Source organism: Cinclus cinclus, chromosome 3 (genome assembly GCF_963662255.1).
Source record: "Cinclus cinclus chromosome 3, bCinCin1.1, whole genome shotgun sequence".
NCBI classification, from domain to species: Eukaryota; Metazoa; Chordata; class Aves; order Passeriformes; family Cinclidae; genus Cinclus; species Cinclus cinclus.
The window spans coordinates 60,115,690-60,141,784 of record NC_085048.1 but is presented as its reverse complement, the minus strand read 5'-3'; the positions used below and the strand labels follow the sequence as shown (position 1 = coordinate 60,141,784).

At 37.8% G+C, this 26,095-nt stretch overlaps 1 protein-coding gene across 3 annotated transcripts; it reads left to right on the top strand.

The window, feature by feature from the left end:
* The first annotated feature begins 101 nt into the window (after nt 1-101).
* Nucleotides 102-25,054, top strand: SERAC1 (serine active site containing 1). 3 transcript variants are annotated; one of them, XM_062490068.1, is made up of 17 exons: nt 102-123; nt 2,430-2,521; nt 3,861-3,897; nt 4,209-4,345; nt 4,653-4,742; nt 5,661-5,792; nt 7,330-7,451; nt 9,503-9,631; nt 10,900-11,013; nt 12,304-12,466; nt 14,640-14,790; nt 15,586-15,727; nt 16,513-16,613; nt 19,588-19,685; nt 20,230-20,412; nt 20,776-20,919; nt 22,794-25,054. In XM_062490068.1, exons 2-17 carry the CDS (start codon nt 2,431-2,433, stop codon nt 22,922-22,924), a joined length of 1,965 nt encoding a protein of 654 aa, XP_062346052.1. In that variant the 5' UTR covers nt 102-123; nt 2,430; the 3' UTR covers nt 22,925-25,054. The 3 variants fall into 3 exon arrangements, with proteins under 3 accessions (XP_062346052.1, XP_062346051.1, XP_062346050.1); XM_062490067.1 differs by lacking the exon at nt 102-123 and adding an exon at nt 3,048-3,184 and having other exon boundaries at nt 2,483-2,521; XM_062490066.1 differs by lacking the exon at nt 102-123 and adding an exon at nt 3,008-3,184 and having other exon boundaries at nt 2,486-2,521.
* The last annotated feature ends 1,041 nt before the right edge of the window (nt 25,055-26,095 follow it).

The following is a 26,095-nucleotide window of genomic DNA, read 5'->3' as shown; positions in this document are numbered from 1 at the left end:
AGCACGCGCACGCGCTCGCCGGCCCCCGGCAGCGCCCGCGGATTGGCCAGGGCTGCCTGCGGCGTGATGGCGTCACGCGGCGCGCGGGGGCGCCGCAGGGAGCGGCGGCGGCGCAGGCGGAAGGTGGGAGCTGCGGCCCGGGCGGGGGGCGCGGGGGTGGCGGCCGGCACAGGGCGGGGGAGCGGGCTCGGGGTAATGGTTTCTTTGTTCCTCTCTGGAGGAAAAGAGGCACAGAGCCACCCCCGCCTGGCTCCTTGCTCGTTTAGCATGTTGCACTGCCTAAAGTTGGGTTTGCGGTGGTTTTTTTTTGTTGTTGTTTTTTGGTTTTGTTTGTTTGTTTTGTTTTTTTTTTTTTTTTAATACGCCCCAGTTGCGTAGTCGCGAGGTGGGTAGGTGGGAACTGCGCCCCGATACGGACGGCGCTCGGACCTGCCTGGACCAGCTGTGAAACAGGGTGTGAAGTGGGTCCTTTTGCATTTTATTTGTATGTCCCTAAGCATGGGAAGCTCATCGTGAGCCGGCAGTGCGCGCTCGCAGCCCCGAGAGCAACCGGCTGGACCGGGGCAGCGTGTCCGGTGGCTCCAGGGAGGCGATCCTGCCCCCCTCCTCCGCTCTGGTCAGGCCTCACCCGGGGCCCCAACATCAGAAGGACAAGGAGCTGCTAGAGCAAGTCGAGAGAAGGGCCACGAAGGTGATAACAGGACTGGAACACTTAGCCTGTGAAACCAGACTGAGGAAGTTGGGACAGTTCAGTCTAGAGAAGAGAACCTTGCGTGGGGACCCCACGGCAACCTTCCGGTGTCTGGAGGGTCCTACGGGGAAGTCAGAGAGGGACACTTGGTCAGGAATTCCAGTATAGGACAAGGAGTAATGGGTGCAAACAAACAGGGGAGACATTTAGATCAGATATTTTAAAATAAATTCTTGACTGTGCATTTGGTGAGACACTGGAACAGATTTTTCAGGAAAGTTGTGGATGTCCCAACCTTGGAAGTGTTCAAGGCCGGGCTGGATAAGGCTGTGAGCGGCATGGTCTGGTGGGAGGTGTCCCTGCCAATGGAAGGGGTGTTGGGATTACGTGATCTTAAAGGTCTGTTCCAGATCCTTACCATTTGATGATTTGATGCTTGCCCTTGGACCTGAACAGAAGCTCCTGGCAACAGAGGAGCGGTGCTCACTTTGGTCCTCCTGTGTTTGCAGGTGCATATTTTAATTTTTTGTAATTTTGGCACCTGCTGTCACTTAATGACTTGTTTATTTCAGACTGCGATTAGAGAGAAGAGTAAATATAAGTACTGTGATTCTGTGAATAAAGATAGTAAAGGAGCTGTCATGAGACAGAGAATTTGGAAGCAGGAGAGGTGTCTCTAGAAGATTGATTATCAAAGTCTTAAAAGTGTTTCACAGTGTGTACTCTGTTAAGTGAATGGATTATATGATGTTGAAATTACAGAAGTCAAAAAGCAGTCTGCAGTGATTGTGACAGTGCTGGGGTAATGCTGATGTTTTTCAAAAATCTCCCAAACGCAGGCAAGAGAGAGGGGAATAATCAAAACTTGGGGGAATGAGAAAAGAGGGAAGACATGTTGAAGGACGGACACAAAAGGAGTCCACTTGTTTAGAGTTGTTGGACACTGATGATAAAAGTGATATAAGCACTTTTCTTGGTCTGCAGAGATTACCTTAAATTCAAGGAGAATATCAGGATTCCATATTTCAACATCAGGTTTACACATGTGACATTTTATTATTTCGAGTTAATTGTGGTTGTGTTAACAGAGATCTAACATGACAAGAGTTTGATTAGTATATGGGAGATACTAGGGCATTTTTGCATCCCTTTAAACACATTAGTTCAGTATTTCAGTTAGTATAATTGCATCAGTGCAGACATTACAGCTTCACTTAGAAGATATGAGTTCCATGTTATTTCTGCAGGGTATGCAAAAAGTGTTAGTTTATATGTAGTAGTTCTATAAGTCTAGTTAGTCAAAAGACTTACTTGCCAACACAATAAAGTATGAACTTTTAAAAGCAGTTGGTTACTGAGCTGTATTAAAGCCCATGTCATACTGAGTAATATCTTGATGGAGTTAGGACCATACGTGGTATTTAGAGAAGAGTGACTAAGAAGTAGGAAAGCAAACTTAAAAGCAGAGAATCTAATTGGAGATACGTAGTCATTAAAATCAACAGTAACATAACTGATAAAAAACTACTTTAAGCTTTTCTTATAATTGAAATTCAGGTCATTACACTGAGAATTTTATAGAGTTCTTTAATTGGAGTGCTTTATATGGAGCGAAATGACACATAGAAGGTTTATTGTGACCTTTGCTGTAACAAGACAGGAAAAAAATGCCACAGAATTTCTGCTGTAATTCTAATTTTTTATTTTTTTTTGTCTTTGTTTCCCCCTCAATGTGCAGAATGTCAGTGGCTGCCTACTGTGTATTTTGCTACAGAAAAATAGGAACCTCTGGTCCAGCCACCAAAAAACACCTACCCTGGAATGATATCAGTAAGTACAGTTCATTATGTTCTGAAGTGTTAATAAAAAAGGAATGACTTGACACCATGCATAATTAAATGATGCTTAAGTTTTAAGTCCTTGAATACTTAGTGATTAAAAGCTTCTGTTTGTCCCTGCTCTCTGCTTCTGACCTTGCTTTGCAGCATAGTCTGATATGTAATATGACACCAGCAGATTATCTGGGAACAGATAGGAACAGTAGATGAGGGTCCTTCCCTAACTAAATGTGATCTCTTTAAACTGTCTTCAATTCCACTTGTGTCTGATTTTTTTTGTAATCTCTAGAGCCATGAAATAGTTGCATTCATAAACAGTTAATAAAGCTTGTTTCTATTATTTATTTTTCCTTACTTACTTTAAGCTCTGCTTAGTCTCTATTTTCTTTGGTGCCTTCAGCATATAATGACAGTTATTACAATTCTGAAATTTATTTCTGAGCATTAAAGATGGGATATTTCAATTTCTGCTCTACAGGAAGCATTGCATTTTTTTCTTTTTCAAACTTCTCTGCCAGTTATTTCTACAACATGTAGCTGCTGCCTCTTGTCTGCATGCAAAATTCTTATGGCCTCACAAAGATGGAAGCTGGTAGCAGTGGTTGTGGGGCAAGTCTCCCAATTCATGCTGAGGAAAAGAAATTATTCATGATAGGTGAGATGTGTTCCATTGGGTTCGCTGCTGCTGGTAATGATAAGAGTTTCTCTATGTAGAGATCCCTTTATCCTGATGATCAGACCAACTTTGTAGATACAAAGTAGCTGAAATCTGGAAGGCATCTTTAGGTTTAAAAGGCAAATTGTTACAAGTAGCATGTATTTATTATCTGTTTGCTTTATAAATTAGATTCAATGGGATTATTTTAAAATCTGTTTTCTTACGGAGACTCTGAAAGACTTCTCAAAGAACATACATAGTCCTGTATGTAATAATATACATTGAAGAAATAGCTGCAACATGTAAGAAAAAGTTAACTCCTTAAAATTATTTAGAGTTCCAAATCACTGCTAGTGTTACAGGCAGAGAAAGTTTACTGTTGATTCTGGTAGCTGAGCAATGAATGCAATTAAGAGGTAGCAATATTCGAAGTAAATAGCACTGACAGGATACGTGTTTTATCATCTTGCTTAGGAAAGCAAGAAATCTGAATCAAGTAATGTTTTCTCCAGTTGTAGATTTTGGTTAATTTCTTGAGAGCTAGAGAGCAATAGAAAATTTTTAAAAGCTTGTTCTTGTTGGTTGGTATTCCTACTATCTGACAATCAAATAGTGACTGTTTGCAGGTGGTGCACATAACTTTGTTTGACATTTGGTTTTAATTTTTTTCAAGGAAAAATTGCAAAGGTAACTGGATCGCTTATACTAGGGTAAGTTCTAAGTGATGAGCATATATGTAACTTATGGATACAGTTAAAATTTTAATATGTTTATCTTTCAAAAAAATGTGATAATATTGGGGAATATTAGACATGGTAGAATATAGTCTTGAAGCACAATTTCTGATAGTTATAACTTATTTCAAGTATTTTATAGCCTTTTCTCTACTTTGCTAAATCAAAAAGATCTGTACACTATTTTATATTTTGTAAATTCTGGACGATTTATACCAATGTGATTTCTATTTTTTTCATTATATTGTTTTAGTTGATACTCATATGCAGTTTTCTTTTCTTTAAAGAGGTTTTGTATTCATTACATATGAAGTCCTGTCCTTAAATAAGTTGCTGCAAATCGATACTCAAGCTCTACATCAAGAAAAACTTAAATCCTATGTGTACGTACGTACAGCTTCTCTAAGTCCAAGTGAATATCAAGGTAAGATGCACACTTGTTTGAGTTCTAAAATCAGAATTCTAAGAAAATAGAATGTTTCTGGAAGTCATCCGTATATAACAAGTGAAGTTCTATTTCTTGAAGTCTGTTACCAAGAAATGTCACTAAATTTATTTTAAGCTGCTGGCTGGTTTGTTTTTTTTAATAGATAGTTCTCTATATATGAGATAATTCCCTTCATAGAATGTCCATATTTATATGTGTGTGTATTTCTTTTTCCATGTATTTATGAAAAGTGATGTGAGGAACTGTCTTTCAGAATTCCAATAATATAAAAATACTCTTGTAGGGATTACATACAAAGCCAGACAAGAAATCCATAAAGCAGTGAGGAGAATTCTAGAAACAGAAGCTAAAATCTTCCGGAGACCTTTTAATGGTAGGTATTGAAAGCAGGACTTCATCTATGATTATTATTTTTTAACTGTAAGAAGTAGGACAATTTGGAAATAAAGCATTTTTTCTTATGAAGTTAACATGTTATTTTGTCCTTGAAACAGTGATAATACATCTTATAATTTCTATATTTGTATGAATTATCAGTCAGTTGTCTATTTTCTCTGTATTAAAACAATTTATTTTTTTAAATACATGAAAGTGATGGTTAAGAGGAGATTTGGGGGTTGTTTTTTTGCCTTGTTCCAGAAGAGATTTAAAAGTTAAGATACTAAGTTAATATGTGATATAATTTTTGTGTAAAAAAGGTGTTTGTGGGATTAAATACTCTGAAAATCTCACTTTAGGAAAGCATGCATGCTTTAATCAAAATTGACCGTATTAACTGAAAGCTGCAACAGTGTTGCTGCTTTTTGAAGTGATTTGAAACAAGAATTTCCATTTGTATCAGAAACTGTGCTCCTGAGGCATACTCTCTGCTTTCATTTAACTCAGTTAAATGATTATAGCAAGTGCATCTCCACTTTCATCTTATGAAATTAATTTTTTGAGGTCAGAGCTTCAAGAGTTGCTAATAATTTGCAGCTCCTCCTGGTAATTCTGGTTGGCAAGTGCCAGCCAGGGATTGTGTGTCTCACATACATACATGAAATATTAACTTGGTGTCACTAAAATAAGCCAAACTCAGCATTTTAGGATCAGCATTTTACTGATGTCATCTGTCATTGTTTATTGTACTAATTTAAGGCTAAAATGTTGCACTCTGAATTACTGTGAATAAGTAATATTAAAATATTTTTAAAAACTACATATGTCCTTGCTCGACATGTGACATGTGAAATGTGGCTGGTTAAAATGCTCATTAATAATAACTTGGATTTCATTTATTTCTTGGTCAAAGAACAATTCAGTACCTTTGATGGAGAAGATCATGAGTGTGCCTTATGGCTTCTCTTAAAGAGAAGTCAGTCAGAAGACAAAGCAATCCGACTGCAGGCTGTACAAGACCTGGCAAGCAACAGTCACTGGCATGGTAATGTATGCTGATGTAGCCTCATTTGTCCCAGAAATTCCACAGAGTCTCAGTTAGCTGTTCCAAGTCAGCTGACAGCATGAAGAAAAGCATGTAGCTGCAAGAAGCATAACTGTGCTCTGAAACTTGGTCTAAAAATGTGGGGGAGTTATTTACATTTCAAGTAGCTGTTCTTTGCTAATACCCTGACACGGTGCAAGTGTCTGCAGTGCTGGCCTCTCCCTGTTTCTTCACCAGAGGATTGTAACCATTGCTCTGGCATGGGTGAGCCACAGTTGAGTTTCTTGGGTTTTCTGTTTGGATTGCTAATGCAGTTGCAAATTTTGGCAGTGATTTTTTTTTTTTATAAGCTTCTTTAGGAGCGAGGTTATGTCTGTGGTTAAGTTAATAAAAGTTTGTTAGGACCTGATAGGTAGTAATGACAAACCAGAGGTAGAGGGCTTGTCTGTGGAAGCATAATCTGTAAGCCATTTTTGATCCTAGTTATTATTTAGTAGTAATTGCTTTAGCAGCAAATACCGTTGAAACCTCAAGTAAAGGGGAGGTGTGTGTATGTGTATTTGTGTTTCTTCCTCTCCCCTCCATCACCAGGCTACGTTAAGTAGGTGACATTATATTTTGGACACTCATTTTGGTAATTAAATCAGTTGTGGATCTTTCACTTTTCTAGTGCAGTTCCACACCATAGGATTTATCTTGCTTCAAATTGCCTCTTTAAAGTTCTAAATAATTTCCACAGGAAATTTACACCAGCAAACTCTGTTTGAAAATGTTTGAAAGCTAGGATGTACCAAAACTAAGCTTTGTCCTTTGTAGATGATTAGTGGTACCAGGTAATTTCAGAGCACAAAATGTCCAGTATCAGGAATTTAGTTGCCTTTTGTTATCTCCCTTTCTCTGCAGTGCTCATTGTTGTAGTATTTGGACATTTCGCAAACACTAATTATTCTTGCCAGCTGCCTCATGAGAGGAACAAGAATTTTTTTACCTGATACTTCAAAGCCATATCAAAGGAAGTTTAGAACTGAAAGTATGTGCTAATTTTTCACAACTAGGACAAAATGTTCAGCTAGGACCAAAGTGTTCAGCTCCAGTGAGTTCAGTTTGCAGGTATAAATTATCTCCACCATAGGAAAGGTGTTGCAAATCTGATGTGAAAAGTATATTTTAAATGGCTTGTCAGATTTGTTCTAGAACTGTATAACAGTAACAGGAATAGAAGCAAATTTTTGTAGAAAAAAGTGTTGATCCACTTCAAGGTTATATTTTCTTTTCCTTCAGTTTACCACTGAATTATCAAACTGGCCAATAGTGAACAGTTTGTGTCCAGGTGTATTTCAGCTCAATGTAGTGCTGGTCTAACATCTGCATTAACTTTTGGAATCTGTGGTTAGAAAATCAAAAGGTGTTTTTAAGTAGACTGCAAAGAGGTGGTTCTTCTTTTCAAGTACATTTACAAAGTAGATCACAAGCTACTTTTGAAAATTAAGTATTTAAGGTTAGTTTTAACCCTAACATTGAAAATTTTGTACAACAGATTATCAGTATGGCACAGTTGCTCAAACCTGTGATCAAAGGACTGCTATAGGTTTGGCTCGATCCAAAGATGTCGACCTTCGCTTTTTCCTGCCTCCACCTCCATTGCCAAAAATAAAGACTGTAAGTAAAGGAGAAGTAGGTATTAGATGATTGTTAGTTGCTTGTTTCTTTTTTTTACTGCTTTTATTGTTAACTGTTAAAAGTGAAGTTCTTCTAAAGTAACTAACTACTAAAATACCAAAATATAGAACGGTAATACATGCTATACCCCTGGGGTATATCTGCTTTAGGGAGTGGCATGATGGAAAAAAATAAGGTTGGAAGCATTGATTAAATATTCTTCTTGGACTGTATAGCCACATGACATATTTACAAGCATTGAAGTGTGAGCCAGTTACCAGTCTGACAGGCACACTGCTTGTCTCTGCAGTAGGCAATGTGAAAAAATCATCCTGAACTGCCTTGTTGACACTGACAGAATCCTACACATAGACCATGCTTCTGGAGGCCTTTGCCTCCTCAGTACTAATGTAGTGCTCTGCTGTAAGCCCACCTCTTCACTGCCAGCCTTTGGGTGCCAGCAGATCTTTATTGGATAAATTTGGCCTTGCTTTATTTTTAAGTCAATTTTTAACACATTTTAAATATGTTTGTATATATTATGTATATGATGCTCTGAGGAGTCATGTCATCAGCTTCTTCAATAAACAGAACTGGCACATGGAGTATAATATACAAGGTGTTTTGTAATGCTAATAGAATTAATAGGGGCAGAAGGCCCTGTCAGAAAATAGCTGTGTGTCTTAATCAACAGGAACTCTGAATATTAGTTTTGATTTGGTGTGATATTCTCAGTTTTTGCTTTCTTGCCTTGGTAACATTATATGATATTGGATCTGTAGCTGTCAGTCTTTAAATACTAGGTTGCACTAGTATATGGTTTCAGATATATTTTTACAGCAGTATGATTGCTAGGTGATTAAAGCTAGGAGTTACCAATCTGCTGCTTAGCAAATTGAAGCAAATCATTGTGGCAACTCTACACAGATAAGTCTCCATCTCTGATTTTATCTACGAGTTAGAATGATGGCAAGTTCAATGACTGTGGGCAAAGAAAATTGCTTTGTTGAATCGATCTATCAATATATGGATTGCTAAATGAATACTTATATTGATTTTTAGACAAAACCTTAAAAGAAATGTCTTTATTTTTTACTAGTAATTTATACATTCATTTTAGTGGAGCAACACCAAAAGCACAATATCAAAAGTTTGCGAATGAGGAAGGTGATTTTCCCACTCTGCTCTGCACTGGTGTGGCCATGCCTTGAACACTGTGTGCAGTTTTGGGCACCATGGTGTAAAAAAGACATTAGACTATTAGAGAGTGTCCAAAGGAAGGCAGCAAAGATGGTGGAGGGCTTTGAGGGGAAGCCATATGAGGAGTGGCTGAGGTCCCTTGATCTGTTCTGCCTGGAGGAGACTGAGGGGAGCCCTCATTGCAGTTGCAACTACTGGGTGAGGGGAAGCTGAGGGGCAGACACTGATCTCTTCACTCTGGTGACCGGTGACAGGACCCAAGCCTGAAGCTCTGTCAGGGGAGGTTTAGGTTGGATATCAGGAAAAGTTTTTCACCCAGAGGGTGGTTGAGCAGTGGAACAGATGCCCCAGGGAAGTGGTCGTGGCCCCAAGCCTGGCAGAATTCAAGCAGCTTTTGGACAATGCTCTCAGGCACATGGTGTGATTCTTAGGGTGGTCTTGTGCAGGACCAGGAGTTGGACTTCTGATTGTTGTGGGTCACTTCAACTCTGAGCATTTTGTGATTCTGTGAAAATTTCTATGTAGTTAAGGGTGAAATTTTAAGTTTCCTCTGCTAAGAGGAACTGGTTTATCTTCTGCTCTTTGGAACCATTAGAACAAGGTCACCAAAATATGAAGTGTAAAACTTGCTTTTTTAATAATTTATTTGGTGGTTTTGTAATTATCAGTTTCCAAAATCTTTACAGATAAAACTATTAAGCTGAAGTTGCAGAGCACTTAAGTCCAGGGCTCATATTTTATAGCCTCATTAGTATGGCTGTTTCCATTATTTAAAATATTTCTGTCTTCTGTGTTTTGCTTCACGCTTTGAACAAAATAACCTAAAAGCTGTTCATGCTTACTTCTCACAGGATTATCCCATAGAAGATGAACTTCGTTTGTTGTTGGTATCTTTACCTCAGACTGGTCTTGATCCATGCGTCCAATACTTCACATCTCTTGCATTACGTGAAAGTAGCCAGACTCTTGCTGCACAAAGGGTGAGTTTCCATCTGCAGAGTAGAACTGTCTGGTTTCTTTGTTCCTGCAGAGCTCAAAGCTCAAAAACAAATATTTTTCTGTGTTTCTGACCATTGTAAGAGGAATAGAAATACAGACACTTTGTGACTGTAGAACATGAGCAAAATCTCTTGTAAGTACAGTCTGTCTGCTTGAAAGCTTGTTTATATTTCCCAGCTGTACTAGTTGAAAGGTATAGTTAGCTATCTTACAAGCCTTCCCATTAAGCAGACATTTCAACACTGTCCAAAACATTCCTTCCCCTCGTGCTTATAAAATAACTTTCCACACTTCATCTTACTGTTGTTTGAATGTTCTTTTACTGATGAGATTATTAAACCTCTCTTAAGTCTCTAGCAAAATGGTAGGCTGTTAGCACATCTTAAGTAATAAACTCTGTTATATCACATGGAAGTGCCTCTCTGAAATAGGTCCCTGTTACCAAACCAGAACTGGAGTCTGTTTGGACCTAGATCCAGGTTTCAAGTTCCATTATTGTTTAACAATTGTGTCCAGTTCATCCACTTGTGACTTTTCTATCTTTTTGTTTAAAAGTTCTGACTTCCCTAATCAGTGATTGTTATTTTTTATAAGACACAATAACAAAAATGAATGTCATTTTAATAACAGTGCTTGTCAGTCTTCGTTTAGAGTTTTCAGAGTGCAATAACTCTTTATTTTCTATGACAGAGTTATGTGTGCTATTTTTACACTATTACTCCTTTACTGTTTTCACAGCCAGAGCTCGTGCTACAAAGGGAGCTTTGGTAAGACATCACACTTGGAAGTATTTTGATTTTTATTGAGGTTATGTTGGTCTTTCTGCTGCGTGATTGAGAGACTGGTCTTCTGAGGCTGTGCCACATACTGAAGACCTTTCTTCCTCCTCTAAGTTTTGCAAGTCTAGAGTTAATCTGATTCTTGCTTTTTTATGCTTAAGCAAATGGTCTTAAAAGATGACATTCATTAACAAAATGAAAATACTACATTTTTCCCCTTTATTGTATGCTTTGAAGTTAATAGACTAAGGAGACTACATACTGAAAATCTAGTTAATATTTCCACTTAAAAATAGTAAATACTTTTATGATATACTGTTGTGTAATATTTACATTTTGTAAAGTGCATGCACGTGTACTCTTTAAAGCAATTTCTATAGTTCATTGCACACTTAGCGTTCTAGATTAGCAATCCTTTTATAATGTAACCATTTGAAATGTGTTACTATTTGTGTGGTTTTTCATTTCAGGGAGGCTTATGGTGCTTTGGAGGAAATGGACTTCCATATTGTGAGACATTGAGTAAAATCCCTTCAGAGACAGTGGAACTCTTTTGCTTGCAGGCTTTAGTACAGCATTCTAAGGTAATTTGTCTTTAAACTGTAACTGAAAAGCTACATTTATAAACATTGCTTTCTAATGCACTCTCATGTATTGGAAATGAGTTGCCATTTCCTTGTCTCCAAACCCTTTCTATTTCTGTAAGAATGTTTAAACTACTGAGACCAGTGTGAAATGAACACATTCCTGTAACAAAGTTGTTTTTTTTCTGATGAGGAAGTGCATGTAAGTTTTGTTGTTGTTTCGAATTCGCCCTTACAAGTTCCTCTGTACTATATCTCTATGTGTCTTTCAAGAAGTAAAAGGGCAGCTCTGAGGCTCTAATGCCAGGTTTTCACCAAGCAAGATAGTGTCATCAATTCACTCTAATCAGAAACTAGAACAGAATGCAAACTTTACCTATGCACAAAGGTATTCTTTAGACAGAATATTGAATACCAAGCAGTTAATGCTGTGGCCTTCCCAGGATTGGTCTGTTTTTTGCTGACACAGATGAAGAGTATGGAAGACATTTTGTAACAGTGATGCTTCATGTTTCCTATTGCTACATTCCTCTGTGTACACTTAATTGTTCAGAAGCCTAGAACAGTGAAAAACAGTGTTGAGAAAGCCAAATGGTTACTGATAGCTGGGGTGGGTAAAGTGCAGTTTCCTGTATTCTTTTCACATCTTCCATATACATAGAAATTCTGACTTACTCTGGAATTTGTTATATTCTAGATTTTCAGTTTAAGCAAGTTGTGACTGTACTCATTCCAAAGGCCTGTTGAAAGTCACAGACTTGAGGATATCAGCAGTTCCAAAGCTACCGCACCACATTCATCTGGACTAAATTGTTGCCCTTAGGATCAGCAGTATGACAGCAGTATTATTTGTAATGTAAAAAACCTTTTTCATTTCAAAGAAAAGGAATGATAATGACTGTGTTTTGGGTGATGGACAAGTGGCTCTATTTGAGAGAGTGCTTTAGCAGTTGCAGACAATTGACCTGTTCAGACCCTCTAACTTGAGTTGAAATTTGATCATGCCAAGCAGAGACCATTTAATCTCCCTGAGACATGAAGAAGGGTGGAGAGGTGGTACTCAAAGATTTTCGTGTTGTTAATTCCTAGGAATTATGCATTTCACATATTAAAATATCTATTTCCTCTTCAAATATGGCATAATAAATTCTAGATTAATAATAATTCCTATGCAAAAGGAGCTTGTGTTATACTTGCTTTTGCAACTCCCTAATTTATGAATTAACAGCATCTAAAACACCTTTTGCAGAATGTCTGTTTATTGTCATTATATTTACTGTGTAATGCCAGATTTCTTCTCACTGTGATAAAATTGAAGCTAAAGGAGGCCTCCAGCTACTGCAGAGGATATACCAGCTACGTAAAGATTCAGCAAAGATACAGAGGAACATAATCCGCATTATTGGGAATATGGCTTTGGATGAACATCTTCACTCCTCCATAGTACGTGCAGGTAAAAGGAAAGCTGTCTCAGTGATAGATTTCTACTCCAAAAGTTTCAGATAAATAAATAAACAGAAAATATCAATATGCTGTTCTGTAAATCCAAGCTGATGCCTGTCTGTTAGTTTCAGTGTGCATTTTTACACAAAGGAGAAGTAGCAAAGCACAGGAAAAGAGGGTGAGAGTGGTATGTGGTATGAAGAACAAATAACTAGATTAAGATACTTAGCATGGAAAAAGCAACTGAAAGAGAATATGACGGAGATTTATATAATTCTCTTTACTGGCATAGAGAAGGCAAAGAGGGAATGGTCATCTGCTTTTGTTGTAATGCAAAACTAAAGGTTCTTTTGCATTAAATTGTAAAGGTATAGAACAAATAAATGGCATTTTCCATATACTGCATGACCAAAATAAAACTTGCCACAAAACATTATGGTAGTTGAAGACTCAAAAAGCTTCAAAGAGTGATGAGACAAATTCATGAAAGGAAAAATCCATTAAGTTCTACACAAGGAAACCAAGTTGACTGCAGAAAATCCAAGGGTATAGACTAGAATCAGAACTATATAATTGTCCTTCTATTACTCTATCCTTATACTGTTCTGCAGCTTCCATACTGCTCACTTCTGAAGAAAGGGAGCTGGACTATAAAGGCCTTTGTCCTGAGCTCTGGCACTATTCTTAAATTCTAATGATTGTTGAAACTGTACATGTAGAAGAGATTGAAACAGGGGACTCAGCAGCTCCATGGGACAGCTCTTCAGTACAAAAGGAATTTTAGACAGTGAATCAAACTCCAGAGATGAGCAGTCAGATACTGCTAGTCCAGAGTTGATAAAGCTTCTCTTTTATTGCTGGAGGATGCATAAGAAGAAAGAACCTCTAAGGCTCTTTTTCTGCAAAAACTGCTGGCATAGGAAGAAGAAAAACAGTAATGCACTGTGTAGTAGCTGAGTATATGGGGTATCTGGGGGAAGAACACCTATTGTTGATTCTGAACAGGTTTTTTTTTGACTTTTCATCTTGGCTCATTTACAAAAAATGCAACACCAGTGACCAAGCTAGTTTTAGTCAGACTATCCTGGCAGTCTTCTATTATGTTTGGATTACTGAAAGTAGACTTTAAGACAATATTCTTAAGTACAACTTTCACAATGGTCAGCATATATCCTGCTTAGAAACGTAATTTAAATATGTTGTTCTTTAAAAAAATTCAGTCCTCAAAGGTCCTAACAGTTTGTTTGTTTGTTAAAGGCAAAACTCAAATATCAATTTGTTCTTTTCCTCAGTCTACAGTAAACAATCTTGAATTAGTAGCTTACTGACTATACTAGTAGCAACATAATGTACATGGTTTTGAAACAATGCTCATGAAGTAAATTCACAGATTTTATTTATGGACTTGACTGTAATGTAACTGTAATGTAACTGGCCACCTTTGCTAGCAGCATTAAGATTCATCAGAATTTTAAAGAAACTTATGCGTATGTATGTAAAAGATATTCCTTTACATTTCTCCGTAGTGTATGACAATTCCCATCCATGCTTAGGAAAATTTTACACCTTAGGTAGAGTATCATAAAGTGTTTGTAAGTCGTGGTGTCTTTGACTTAAAATTTTATTGAGGATTGTATCCAATTCAATTATGTTATGTTTCTAGCATATCAGCAGTATACAAATTTTAGGATAGCAAAGATAGTTTAATCACATAAAGAGTTTTTGTTACACTGGATTTTAAAGTTAGAAATTATTGTACTTTCATGGCAAGCATAATTTTTTTTACCTGCCATTGCTTCTGTAGGTTGTATTCTATGCCTTTCTTATGTTTTAAGCGTCATTATCTCCATCTTCCTGGCATTTTACCTGCAAAAAGAGATCTGAGATGTGTTCTGGCTGCAGTTGTACTAACCTGCTGATACACTTGCTTTTTCTTTTGAGAAGGGGTCTCCTTCAGGTCTTAAGCTGAGCAGTAGTAAAATACATCTGAATTTTTGAATTTAGGAGATTCTGCTTACCTAGCCTTGACTTTCCTGAAATAAAGAGTAGATTGAAATAATTTTTTGACATTATTTAAGTTATAACATCTATTTTCAGATGTATCGTTTGATGGTTGTTTCTGAATTCTGTTGTTCAGATGATGTTTCTATTAGTTAATCTGCCACTTCATTTTCTCAATGTAGGTTGGGTTTCTGTCCTTGCTGAAGTAATGAAATCCCCGCACATCATTCAATCTTCTCATGCATCCAGAGCTTTGGCTAATCTAGACAGGGACACGGTGAAAGAAAAATATCCAGATGGTGTTTATGTCTTACATCCACAATATCGTAGCAGGTAAAGTAGGAGTCATTGTACATGCTGTACTTGGAGTTACTTGTTCTACTGTTCTGTTGCAAAAGTTTGGAAAAGCTGACGTCAGAGTGCTGCTGTACTGATGTTACCTTGCCCCTTCTGTTCTTTGGTGGGTTGAAAGGACTGAATTTAGATTCTCAAGTAGAAGAACAATAGAAGTGGTTGGAGCAGTCCATAGGTGTGGATGGAGTAGTACTGTAAGGCATGGGAAAAATGAACACAAAACATGAAATTAATTACTGCTTTGTGTGGGTTGCTACTGTCTAATCTTTGCACTTTGTCTTGGGATGCAGTGCCTTGTAATTATTCTACTGGCATGTGTTGGCCTAAGATGCAGTAAATTTCCATCCTTAGTAATAGTGACTGTGTTTCTGGAACTTAAGCAGTCTCCAGCGTGGGTGTCACTTAGTGGCAGCTATTCCCTGGATCATTGGTGTTACTCCAGTTACAGTGAAGTTCTAATGTGATGTTAAGGCTGGAGCTACCAAGCTGCATGAACAGTAGCTGGTAGGAAAAGGTGTTTTTCATTATAGAAAATGATGATTTGTGAGGTGGGTACTTGTCATACCTCATTTTATGTCTTTCTTCTGTGTGGTTCCCTAGTTTTTGTTTTTATCTGAGTATGTTCTTTGAAATACCATGAAAGGTTGTCCATAAGATAATAAATCACATGTAGTGTCAAAAAAAAAGCATTTTGGTATCCCTTAGGTTAAAAGTTCCAACTTTCTAAAAGAACATGTACCACATATCTCTTAAAATTTCCTTTTGGTTGATCAGCCAGCCTATCAGAGCAGACATCCTTTTCGTTCATGGTCTTTTGGGAGCAGCATTTAAAACCTGGCGACAGCAAGACATTGATCGGCACGTGGATAAAAAAGCCTCAGAGGGGGAAGAAGGCTATAGTCAGTGCTGGCCAAAGGTAAAAAGACAGTAATGTTTTCACATGTGGCTGCTGTTTTCTCATTCATGAGAGCTGTCCAGAGCATCTAGAAGAACACTGGGAGATGTCTTTTTTGAATTAAATTACTTGTAATTTGTTATACAAGTGGCAGTTTTCAAGTTCCTGATGGTAAATTTTTTGTTAAGGAGTTGTTTGTTGTTCTTCTTGCAAGGAAAAATCCTCACTTTTATGTTCCCAACATTGTCCACATACCAGTGAAAGAGGAGGCAATGGCTTCTTTCCTTATGGTCTCTCTCTCTTTTTTTTGTTTTTTTTAAAGGAATGTTATTGCTGAGGAAAAGATTTATAGTATAACATTTAAAATCAAGTTCCTTTTCTTATCTAGGTATCTGAGTACCTCACTTAGTGCAGATTGCTATTTAAGTGTTGTTGGTGAATAAGTAATTACTGCTCCAAGCAAATTCACACTGGTAAAGCAACTCAAGTATCTCTGTGAAACTTGAACTGATCAGTCCTGTTGGTAATCTTAGTAACTCTTGTTTCACCCAGGAGAGGGAGCCTGGAATGCATGAGTTAGAGATGAATCTTTATTCTTTGCCTGCTTTGTGGCTCAGGAACAATCTAGAGTTCACCAGTATGTCATAAAATAATGATAATCCAGGTGTAAAATGTACATGGGGATTAACTGAAGAGCAAAAGTCTTGCTTGATATTGTCCCCATAGTAACACATTTTCTCCATTGCTTTCAAGAGTTTAAGTACCTCAATTATAAGCTTCTTTGGTTTTGCTTTTCTGTAATTTAGACATGGCTTGCTTCAGACTGTCCTTCCCTTAGAATCATATCTGTGGAGTATGACACCCATTTGAGTGACTGGAAAGCAAAATGTCCTGTTGAGGCTCACAGGTAACAAATGCAGCATCTGCAGTTTGGTGGGGCGGGGCAGGACATAGACCTGTAAAGCTGATCCTTGGGATTATCTAGTGTGAAAGAGTCAATTTTACTTTTCCTGTTAGTTTGAAAAATCAAATTAGGAAAAATATTAAGTATTGTCATGGTACGCTTAAGTTTTTTGCCTCATGGACAGCTACATGTGGCAGTTTCATGAATTCTTACAGTCTGTTCTGCTTCATTTTAGGGAGACACTAAATTATGCTATTAGTTAATGAAAATACAGCACCAACTTTAATATATTAAGGGGATTGTTTTTTAAAGTGACACAATATTGCTTCATAAGCACAGCAAAAAAATCACTGTACTGTGGGTTTATACTCCTGATAAAATGAAGCATATATTTTCATAGAATAATTTAGGTTAGATAAGACCCTTCAGATAATCAGGTACAACAATTAACCCAGCACCGCCAAAGCCACCATGAAACAATGTTCCTAAGTGCCACATCCACGTGCCTTTTAAAAAACTTCAAGGAATCGGGACTCGACCACTTCCTGGGAAGCATGTTTCAGAGCTTCACAACCCTTTTGATGAAGAAATTTTTCCTGGTATCCAACCTCAACCTTCTCTAGCACAATGTAAGGCTGTTATCTCTCATCTTGTCACTGGTTCCCTGGGAGAAGAGGCTGACCCCCACCCACCCTGCTACAGCCTCCTTTCAGGTAGAGAGTGGTAAGGTTTTCCCTGAGCCTCCTTTTCTCCAGGCTAATCAATCCCAGTTCCTTTAGCCTCTCCTCACAGGACTTGTGCTCCAGACTTCACTGGCTCCGTTGCCCTTCTCTGGACCTGATGTAGATCCTCAATGTCTTTGTGGTGGTGAGGGCCTCAAAACTGAGCACAGGGCTCGCAGTGCTCACCAGTCCCTTCCCTAGTCCTGCTGGCCACACAGTTTCTGATACAAACATATTTTTATTTAAAAAAAAATGTGACTTTGGTTACTTTGATGATAAAATACAGTAACTGTATCTTATTCTATCAGAGTGTAATTGCCCTTGCCAGAGGAATCCTGTTTTACCTGACCTTGAACAGGGTAGATCAGAGGAAGATGCTACCACCAAACATGTTGAAAAATAAAAACACTTTGAGCCTATAGAGGTTTTTTGTCTTTAACAGAATTTAGTAATTAAGTTCAGTGATCTTTAAATCAGAATCCTTCAAACATTTATGTCAATGTTTAAACATGTAACTAGTACTGTAAACTTGACTTATGTACTGCAGCAGAGGTGTGTGCATGGGTGTTTACAGGTTAAGAATATGAAAATTCATGATGTTTTTTGTGCAGGGAAGAAAAAAGTTCAACCTGTGTGTAATAGACCGGGAAACTTGGTACTTGTTCATTCCCTCCTCTCTCTGGCTGTATGAAAGAGCATTGCGATTATTGCATTAAAAAAAAAAAAAAAACAAAAAGCACGTAAGCAGGGAGAAAATGAGGAACACATGACTGTTAATGTGCCTCTTTGAAATTAGGCAGAAAAATGACAGTAAGAAGCATGTAGGTGGTTACCTGTGCAGGTCCAAAGAAGTTTGGAACTGGCTTTAAGTTGCACCTGGGGAGGTTTAGATTGGGTGTTAGGAAGAAATTCTTCAATAAAAGCATTGTCCAGCACCTGGAAGAGGTTGCCCAGGGAAGTGGTTGAGTCCTGATCCCTGGAGATAATATAAAGACAGGCAGGCAAGGCTCTTAGGGACATGGGTTTGTGGTGGATTTGGCTGTTCACCTTGGATTAGCAGTTGGACTCAATGATCTTACAGGTCTTTTTAACATAAATTATTCTATGATTATAAGAAAACTCTTCATGTGTCTGTCTGGAGTAAGCATGTTAAAATAAATAAACATATATTTCCTAATTTTTTTCCTAAGATAACATCTTCATTACAAAATGATAAATTACATGACCTGCTACTTACAGTCATCTAACCATAATATTTGATAGTTTTATAATTTTATATGGTTAATAATAAATGGAAGAGATTGAAGATATTTTTAATCAACTAGAACAGTGAGGTCGCAGTAGAAAAACAACCTTGGGTTTCCTCTTAAATGTACGGTCTCATTCACTGTCAGAGGTGACTTTTTATGTCTCTCTGCTAGCCTAGAGCGTGCTGTTCAACTGAAAAGACACATTTGACTTTTTTTTTCATATGTGTTATAAAGCAATATCTAGTGAGAATGCTGAGACAAATAGAGATGAAGTGAATTATTTTGCACAGTGGTTGCCCCCATATCCTGATGTTTTCATTACCTGAGGGCCTTAGTGTAAAGTGCAAATGTTATACTTTCAAGCTTGGGTTGGGCATTGGCATTGGTTTTATTTTGGTTCTACTGCAGATTAGTTTTCAAACTTTAATGTGTAACTTAGCCTTTCCAGAGCTCAATCTTCTCATTTATAAAATGGAGATTATTGTGCTTTCATACTATTCCAGTACAAAGCATTTGGAAATTATTGTCTGGCAAGTGTAACTGACATTAGTTGTGATTTTTTTTTTTTTAATGTATTGTCTGATCATGCACTTTGTTTTTAAATTTTTGTACATTGTTCCACATTTTGAGTATTGTTTAGCAAAATATTTAAGGTTTGGTCATGTTGCAGGGTGTAAAGTTCATTATGTGTTGATGTTGCTTTCATAGAATAAAAACTGTTTTGCTACAATGTGTAAATGAAACTATTTAAAACTCCAGGAAACAACTTTGCTGAGTGAAATTAAAATAAAACTTTCTAGCAAGAGTGAGAAATTTAATTTAGATTAATTCCAGTTATCCTTGTGAAGCCATCCTTACAAAAGTTTTTCAATGTAGAAACAAAAAATTAATACTTGTTTACCTAATTCACTTCCATAAATGTACAGCACTAAAATTCATTGTGTTTTAACATTGCCTTTTAACCTGTCATACTCCATTATGCCTGTATTTGTTTTTTCTTTGCAGGAAGTCTATTGCTTTCAGGAGTAGTGAGCTGCTTGACAAGCTCAAAGCTGCTGGCATTGGAGACAGACCTCTGGTGTGGGTATCCCATAGCATGGGTGGTAAGCATGTTGCCTGTTTGATGTAAAGCATTTATTTGCATTAAAGATTTCAGAATAAGCCGTTAACCAAATTCAGGCAGAAATGTAATTATTCAGAATAGTTTATTTTAAAAAATTGGCAAAGACCTAAAAATGAAAAGCAGATTTCTACTTTCTTAATGCATTATATTTAATAGCGCATACATTTTGAAAGGATTGTTATTGCTGTTTGTTCTTACTGTGTTGATTTAAAAACTCAATGAGTTGGAATTCATGTAAATGGAAATCCAGAGGCAAAATTTTCTCCATGATCAGGCATATAGTAAATGTCATTAGCAACACATAAAGGAAATTAAAATTGGATTTGCATCATTCATTGACATTTTATATTGATGCCTCCTCAGGCGTGGTTTGGGTTTTTTTCCAAGTTGAATCTTACATATTTGACAATCTAAGGACTAATCAACCAAGGCAAGAACGCGGTTAGTTGTTTCATGGTTAATATAGCATGATCATTATTTCCCAGTGATTTAAATCCCTGCATTAATTCAGCTTCTGTTACCAGGTCTTTTAGTCAAAAAAATGCTGGTGGATGCTTCCAAGAATCCAGAAATGGATAATATTATAAGCAACACCAGAGGAATCATATTTTATAGTGTACCTCACCATGGTTCCCAGCTGGCTGAATATTCTATAAATGCCAGATATCTCCTCTTCCCGTCTGTGGAGGTTAAAGAGCTCAGCACAGGTACGTTCACTTTGCTACCATCTAGCAACAGGAACTCTGCTAATCTGTTCTTGGTGCTTTGGGTTTTTTCGTCATGCTGCCAGAAAAAGCTGGGTAAAAACTACAAACCTCCTTTTTAAGTTTTGGGTTGTGTGTTGAATTATTGCAAGTAATTCTAAGTAGCTGTTTTGTTTGATTGTGGAGGTGAGGGGAAAAGAACAAATTGTTGCATATGCTAGTTGAAAAAGGGATTTCAAATAAAATGCTACTCCCTTTACTGTCATAGTAATAAAACCATCTCTAGCAATGTAGTCTTGCCAAAAAAAAAAAAAAAAAATGCTATAATCTTATAACACTGCAAAAGTTATGTTTGTTCTTTCTCAGATTCTCCTGCCCTTAAAGAGCTGAATGATGACTTCTTGTCTTTTGCAAAAGACAAGAAATTTTCAGTGCTGAGTTTTGCAGAAACCCTACCAACACACATAGGCAGCATGATAAAACTGCATGTTGTACCTGTGGAGTCAGCAGGTAAGTGAGAAATAGCCATTTATTTTATTTATTTTGGTATATCTTGATGTAAGCATCAATAACGAGAGAAGGTTATAAACATTATGGTAAGAACCTAGAAAAATAACTGTCTGTTACAGTGTGGGGGGTTTTGTTTAAACTTTTGATTGGGCCTCCCTGCTGAGATCAGAGACAGCTACATTTAGGTCTTAGAATAGCAGTTGTTTGTTTTGATTTTTCTAAATGAGAGTAGCATTTGTTAAAAAAAAGGCAGGGTAGACCCTGGTCTAATGTTGGAGTCCTTTCCTTTGGAATTATGACTAGATGTAGTTTATCTTTGTATAGGTAGGCTGCATAGTGTTTCAGTGCCTCTGTAAATTTCAGCCATTTTTCTCCTTTAAAAAGCTAAGAAAATTAATAAACTGCTAATGAAAGGAAAGTCACAAAGTTGGTTTTCAGTGTTAAGAATCCTTTACCTTCCACATCTCGTGAACTCCAGCAATAGAGTTTGCCTCCTGAAATCCCCTGAGGGTCTCCTCCCTATTTTTGCTTTTTGTAGAAGGGGAAATCAGACATTTTTTTTCCCCTTGTCTTTTTTTAATGTGTGTTCAACTTAGAAAACTGTTTTAAGTCTTGTATTTTCAGTCTTTCTTTTGCACTGCTCAAGGTATCTATAAAGCCAGAAACCATTGTTTTCTTAGGTTTTAGACCAGGCTTTCCACCAGCTAAATCCACTAGCTTGAGTGCAAGGTCAGATACTCTGAAAAAGGTGGACTGTACATCCCTGTTTTTCTGAGTCACTGTTTAGCAGTGTTTTTACAGTATGTCCTCTTGAGCAGCAATGTTTTGCAAAAATGTTACTGATGCAATTTTATTTGCAAGGACTGAAAAAATGGACCTGTTTTGTTATTATTTAGCAAAATAAGGTTTAAAAGAGGGCTGAATAACAGCTGGAATGAGCATTGCGCACTTGTAATTTTGTAGCATGTCTCTCCTCTTACAGGGATGACACATGAGCACTCTTGAAAATCTTTAGAGGGCCCACAGCAGTTCCGTAGCAGGCCATTCCCTGTTCTGAACACAGGCTGACCAGCAGGAAGCTCCCTGTTTCTTGCATGTCTGCTCGGGCACATGAACGCAGAGCTTCATCCTGCTCTAGTGTAATTTTGCATGGTTAAAGATACAGAAGTCAAAGCAAAAATGGAGGATTCCTCTAGATGATGAGTGAATAAACTGGAATGTGGCAGTCACAGCATCCTTACTGGAAAGTTAGTAGTGGTGGCTGTCAAGAAAGAATAAATGCTGTAGAGTGCCCAAAATCAGTAGCTGAAAATGGAATATTTGTACTCTACAATTAAGCAATGTAAATATTTCATTTACCTGGAAATGTGCATAGTGATTTTGCAACATATTTCAGGTTCATTCTAGTCCAAATTTTAATGTCCATGTCCAAGTATTTGTGTAAGGAATATGGGCCATTAGTGGTGATCAGATTGAAGATGCCATGCATTAAACTACATCCCTGATCATATAAATGCTTAAACCCCAGTCAGGACTGTGCTATCAGTAAATAAAAGTTTTGTTTCAGCAAAGTTGTCTGTATGGAGAAATGTACATTTGTGTATTTCAAACAAAGACAGTAGAACTCTGACTTAATGATGTAGTGTGTCAGTGTGGGTTTTTGTGGCAACACAGAGCTCTATCAGGCCATAACTGTGTGTACTGATGCTTTTAGCACATGAAAAAATAATGATGAACGAAGAGTTTTATTGAAGATAGGAGAAGTTGCTTTTGAGAGAGAAATTGCTAATGCAAGATGTTCTTTTCAGTCTAGATCATCTTATGAACTCTGGTAGTTTTCTATTTGTTTTTGCTTTGTTTTTTCCCTTTCCCAGACATAGGAATTGGAGAGCTTATTCCAGTGGATGTTAATCATCTAAATATTTGCAAGCCAAAGAAGAAGGATGCTTTCCTGTATCAACGTACACTGAAGTTCATTCAGGATGTTTTAGCCCAAGAACTGTGAGACTGAGGTTTTGCCATCCTTTCCTGCTTGTGTCCTGTGTTTGGTGTAACATAGAAATTTCTAACATTTGTTTGGGGATCTGCAGAATTATAAGGGTGCTGTGTCAATAGTATCTGCTGCTGAATAATTTCCTGTGCATCTTGAACTTCAGACACTTGTCCAGTTTATTTTTTAAAATACATTCAAAACAAATACAAATTTGGCAAAACCAAAGTGTGTGCCCCGGGTATCTTCTTTTAGCAAAAAAACAAAACAAAAAAAAAAAGAGCTTGCTTTCAAATCAGGTAAATATACACCTGGGATAAAGTCTTATAGAGAGGATTAGAAACAATTAAATGAGCTGGTTATTTGTTGTGTCAAAGGGCAGAAGCAGCATGTGACTGCTGCAAAGTTTTGGTTTACTGTCTGTATTAGGGTAGCCTGACTGGAGCCTGAAAAAGTAGTATTCAAGTGAATGAGGGTAGCATTTTGGTCTAGTGGCCTGATTTTAGGAGGTTTTGTCATTTGCCCTTTCATTTAATAGATCACCCAGATTGGTCAGCAGACACAGCATCTATTTTTCTGCATGAGAAGACAGGTTGGTAGCTTGCCTTGCTTAGAAAATTGTTGTTGTTTTAGTCTGTTTGTATTAATGAAAACAAAAGAAAAAATATTCATGTTCTCATATATTTCCCTTCTAATCTTAACAATTTGTGAGATTGCTTTCCTTAGGACAGTGTCTGTCTGGTCAGACAGGGCAGTTCTGTGCTTACTCACACTGAAGATGGGCTCAGCTTTTCTGCTTTGCTCTTGGGACACACCAAGTTGTTGGTACATTCAAGTCCCTGGCTAATGTTACTTATACAGAAACTTTTCTGTAGCTGATTTAAAGTAGAGCACTGAAAATGCTCAGGTGGAGCACAACAAATGTAGGCCCTGACAAGAAAGCTAATGCTTAGAGTTTGGAGCTGAGGTAGAAAAAAGTAAAGCAGGAGAAATACCAGGTGATTGTTAAGCCTCACTGGAAATTACCACAAATGTTTTGGTTTCTTGGTGCCCAAATAATCTGTTGGTGTAGATACAGAGGAAAACAGCAGTGTCTTCTTTGAGTTTATGTTTAGGATACCCTACCAGTACTGATGAGAAATCAGTATTTTTAAACAGATAAAAAAATGGCAATGCACAGTCACTTTTTTGAAGTCTTAGATAGTTTGCACTGTGGTTAAAAGCAGCCTCATGTTATTGTGGGCTCTTTACTTCCTTCCTTTACACCTGCATCCCTCTCTGAAAACACAAGGGGCTGTATAAGGCTGTACTGCCTTTGCTGACCGTTTGTTAAATAAGGTCCATATTGATGACTTGAGGTGTCTCTTCACGTCACTCCTGTGGGATGGATCCAATATGACTGCCATTCAAATGATGGCTGTGAAAGCTGCCAAGGAGGTGGGATGTACCTTGCAGTTCTGCATGGGCTTGGTGCCGTGGGCACTGTGCAGTCCTACCAGGTCCTGAGAGCAGTGCAGGAAGACACTGCAGCTCAAAATATACTTCTGGAAATTGAGGGAGTTGCAAAGTAAAATTTGCAAGAGCGGTACAGAGACTGTACAGCACTACACTGGCAAAAAGAGTATTCCTTCCCCCCTCCCCCCCCCAGAGATGTAGGTAAAAACACTGCATGGCAGTATTTTGTATAGAAAATGTAACAGAAATGTCCTAATTTCTAAAGAGCTTTATATTTTTTACACTGTCTTAGACTTAAGAGTGTAAATATATTAGTACACTTTGTATTCACAGAATAGAGTATGTGGGAGTATGTGGAATTAATGGTGAATAGACAGGACTTCTAATAACTGAATGCTTATTTCATGTGATAAATCTATTGGTTTTAATAGACTCCTCTGGCTTACACAGATTCAGATCAGTGACATTAAACATTAATCTTAGTAAATGCATCTGTTTTGTAACTGGAATTCTTAAGGCAATGTTCTCCTTTTTGTATCTGTATTTATATGTGTGTAACTAAAACTAATATTTGGTGAGGGGTTGTTGGGTTGGGGGTTTGGGTTTTATTTTTTTGGAATATAGTAATAGTAATAAAACGTGATTTTAAAATGTCTTGGATATGTCACAAAGTGTATTAAAGGTTAATGATCTGCCAGCTGAGTACTCTGGACCATGTTCATTTTTGTTAATGGCCTGCATATTTTTTAGTTGTTGTCTTGTGCTGGGAGAATATAACATTACCCTTCACTTGGGTAAGAGGCACAGTGCTGGGGGATGGCTGGTCAGGCATGTTTTGCGAAACTTTGTCAGCTGTGCTTTTGGATTTTGGATTTTGGATTTTGCAGCAGTGTCTTCTAAAGCGTGTACAGACACGAGTTCGAGGGCCAGCAGGTCTGTGGCGTAGCTTTCGTGTCTGCTTCCCAACAGGAATTGGATGCTTTTATGCTTCCTGGTGTCACATTAATTGAGAGTAGTATCCTTCTGTAAATTCTCAGGTCTCAAACTACTCTTTTAATCCCATCAAGTGGCTCAGCTGCTGGTGTGGCGGGCAGGTTGTGTGTGAGTTGTCAGAGGTGATGATGTTTCATCTCATCTGCACTGTGGCATCCAAGAGTAAAATAGACAGGAAGGAAGGGCTAAAAGGGGTTTGTCTCTCCTGCCCTTGTTGTCCAGCAGTCTGGTGTAACTGTGTTGGTGTTTATAGCAGCAGCAGCCACCAAGTATTCAATTGCTATGACTTGTGCTTCCTGGTGCCATCCAGAGCAGCTGGCTGGAAATGAAAAATTTTCCATCTGGTGAAAATGGCAATTCTGGATGAAAGGAGAAAAGCAAAAATGCTGGTTTTTGTCAGAGTGAAAATTCTAACCAATGTTTTGGTTCTCTTTCTTCTTGTTTGTTTCAGTGGTAACCCCCCTAAAAAAGCTAAATCAGGCACTTGCTTTACCAAGGAGAACCACTTACCCACCCCAAACACGAATGCAGCAGAGCAACCAGGGTGCCTACTGCAACTTGAAACTGCAGTACTGCAGGCCCTGGGCAAGCTCATGTGGTGTATTGCCAAAGCCCCTCACATTAAAGAAGCAGACACTTGTAGACTTGTGTCTGGTAAATCATTCATACCTGGATTCAAAGCTGCCATCAACAATTTTTGCCAAGTGCTGGGTTCATGACTGGAAAAACGTTCACCGT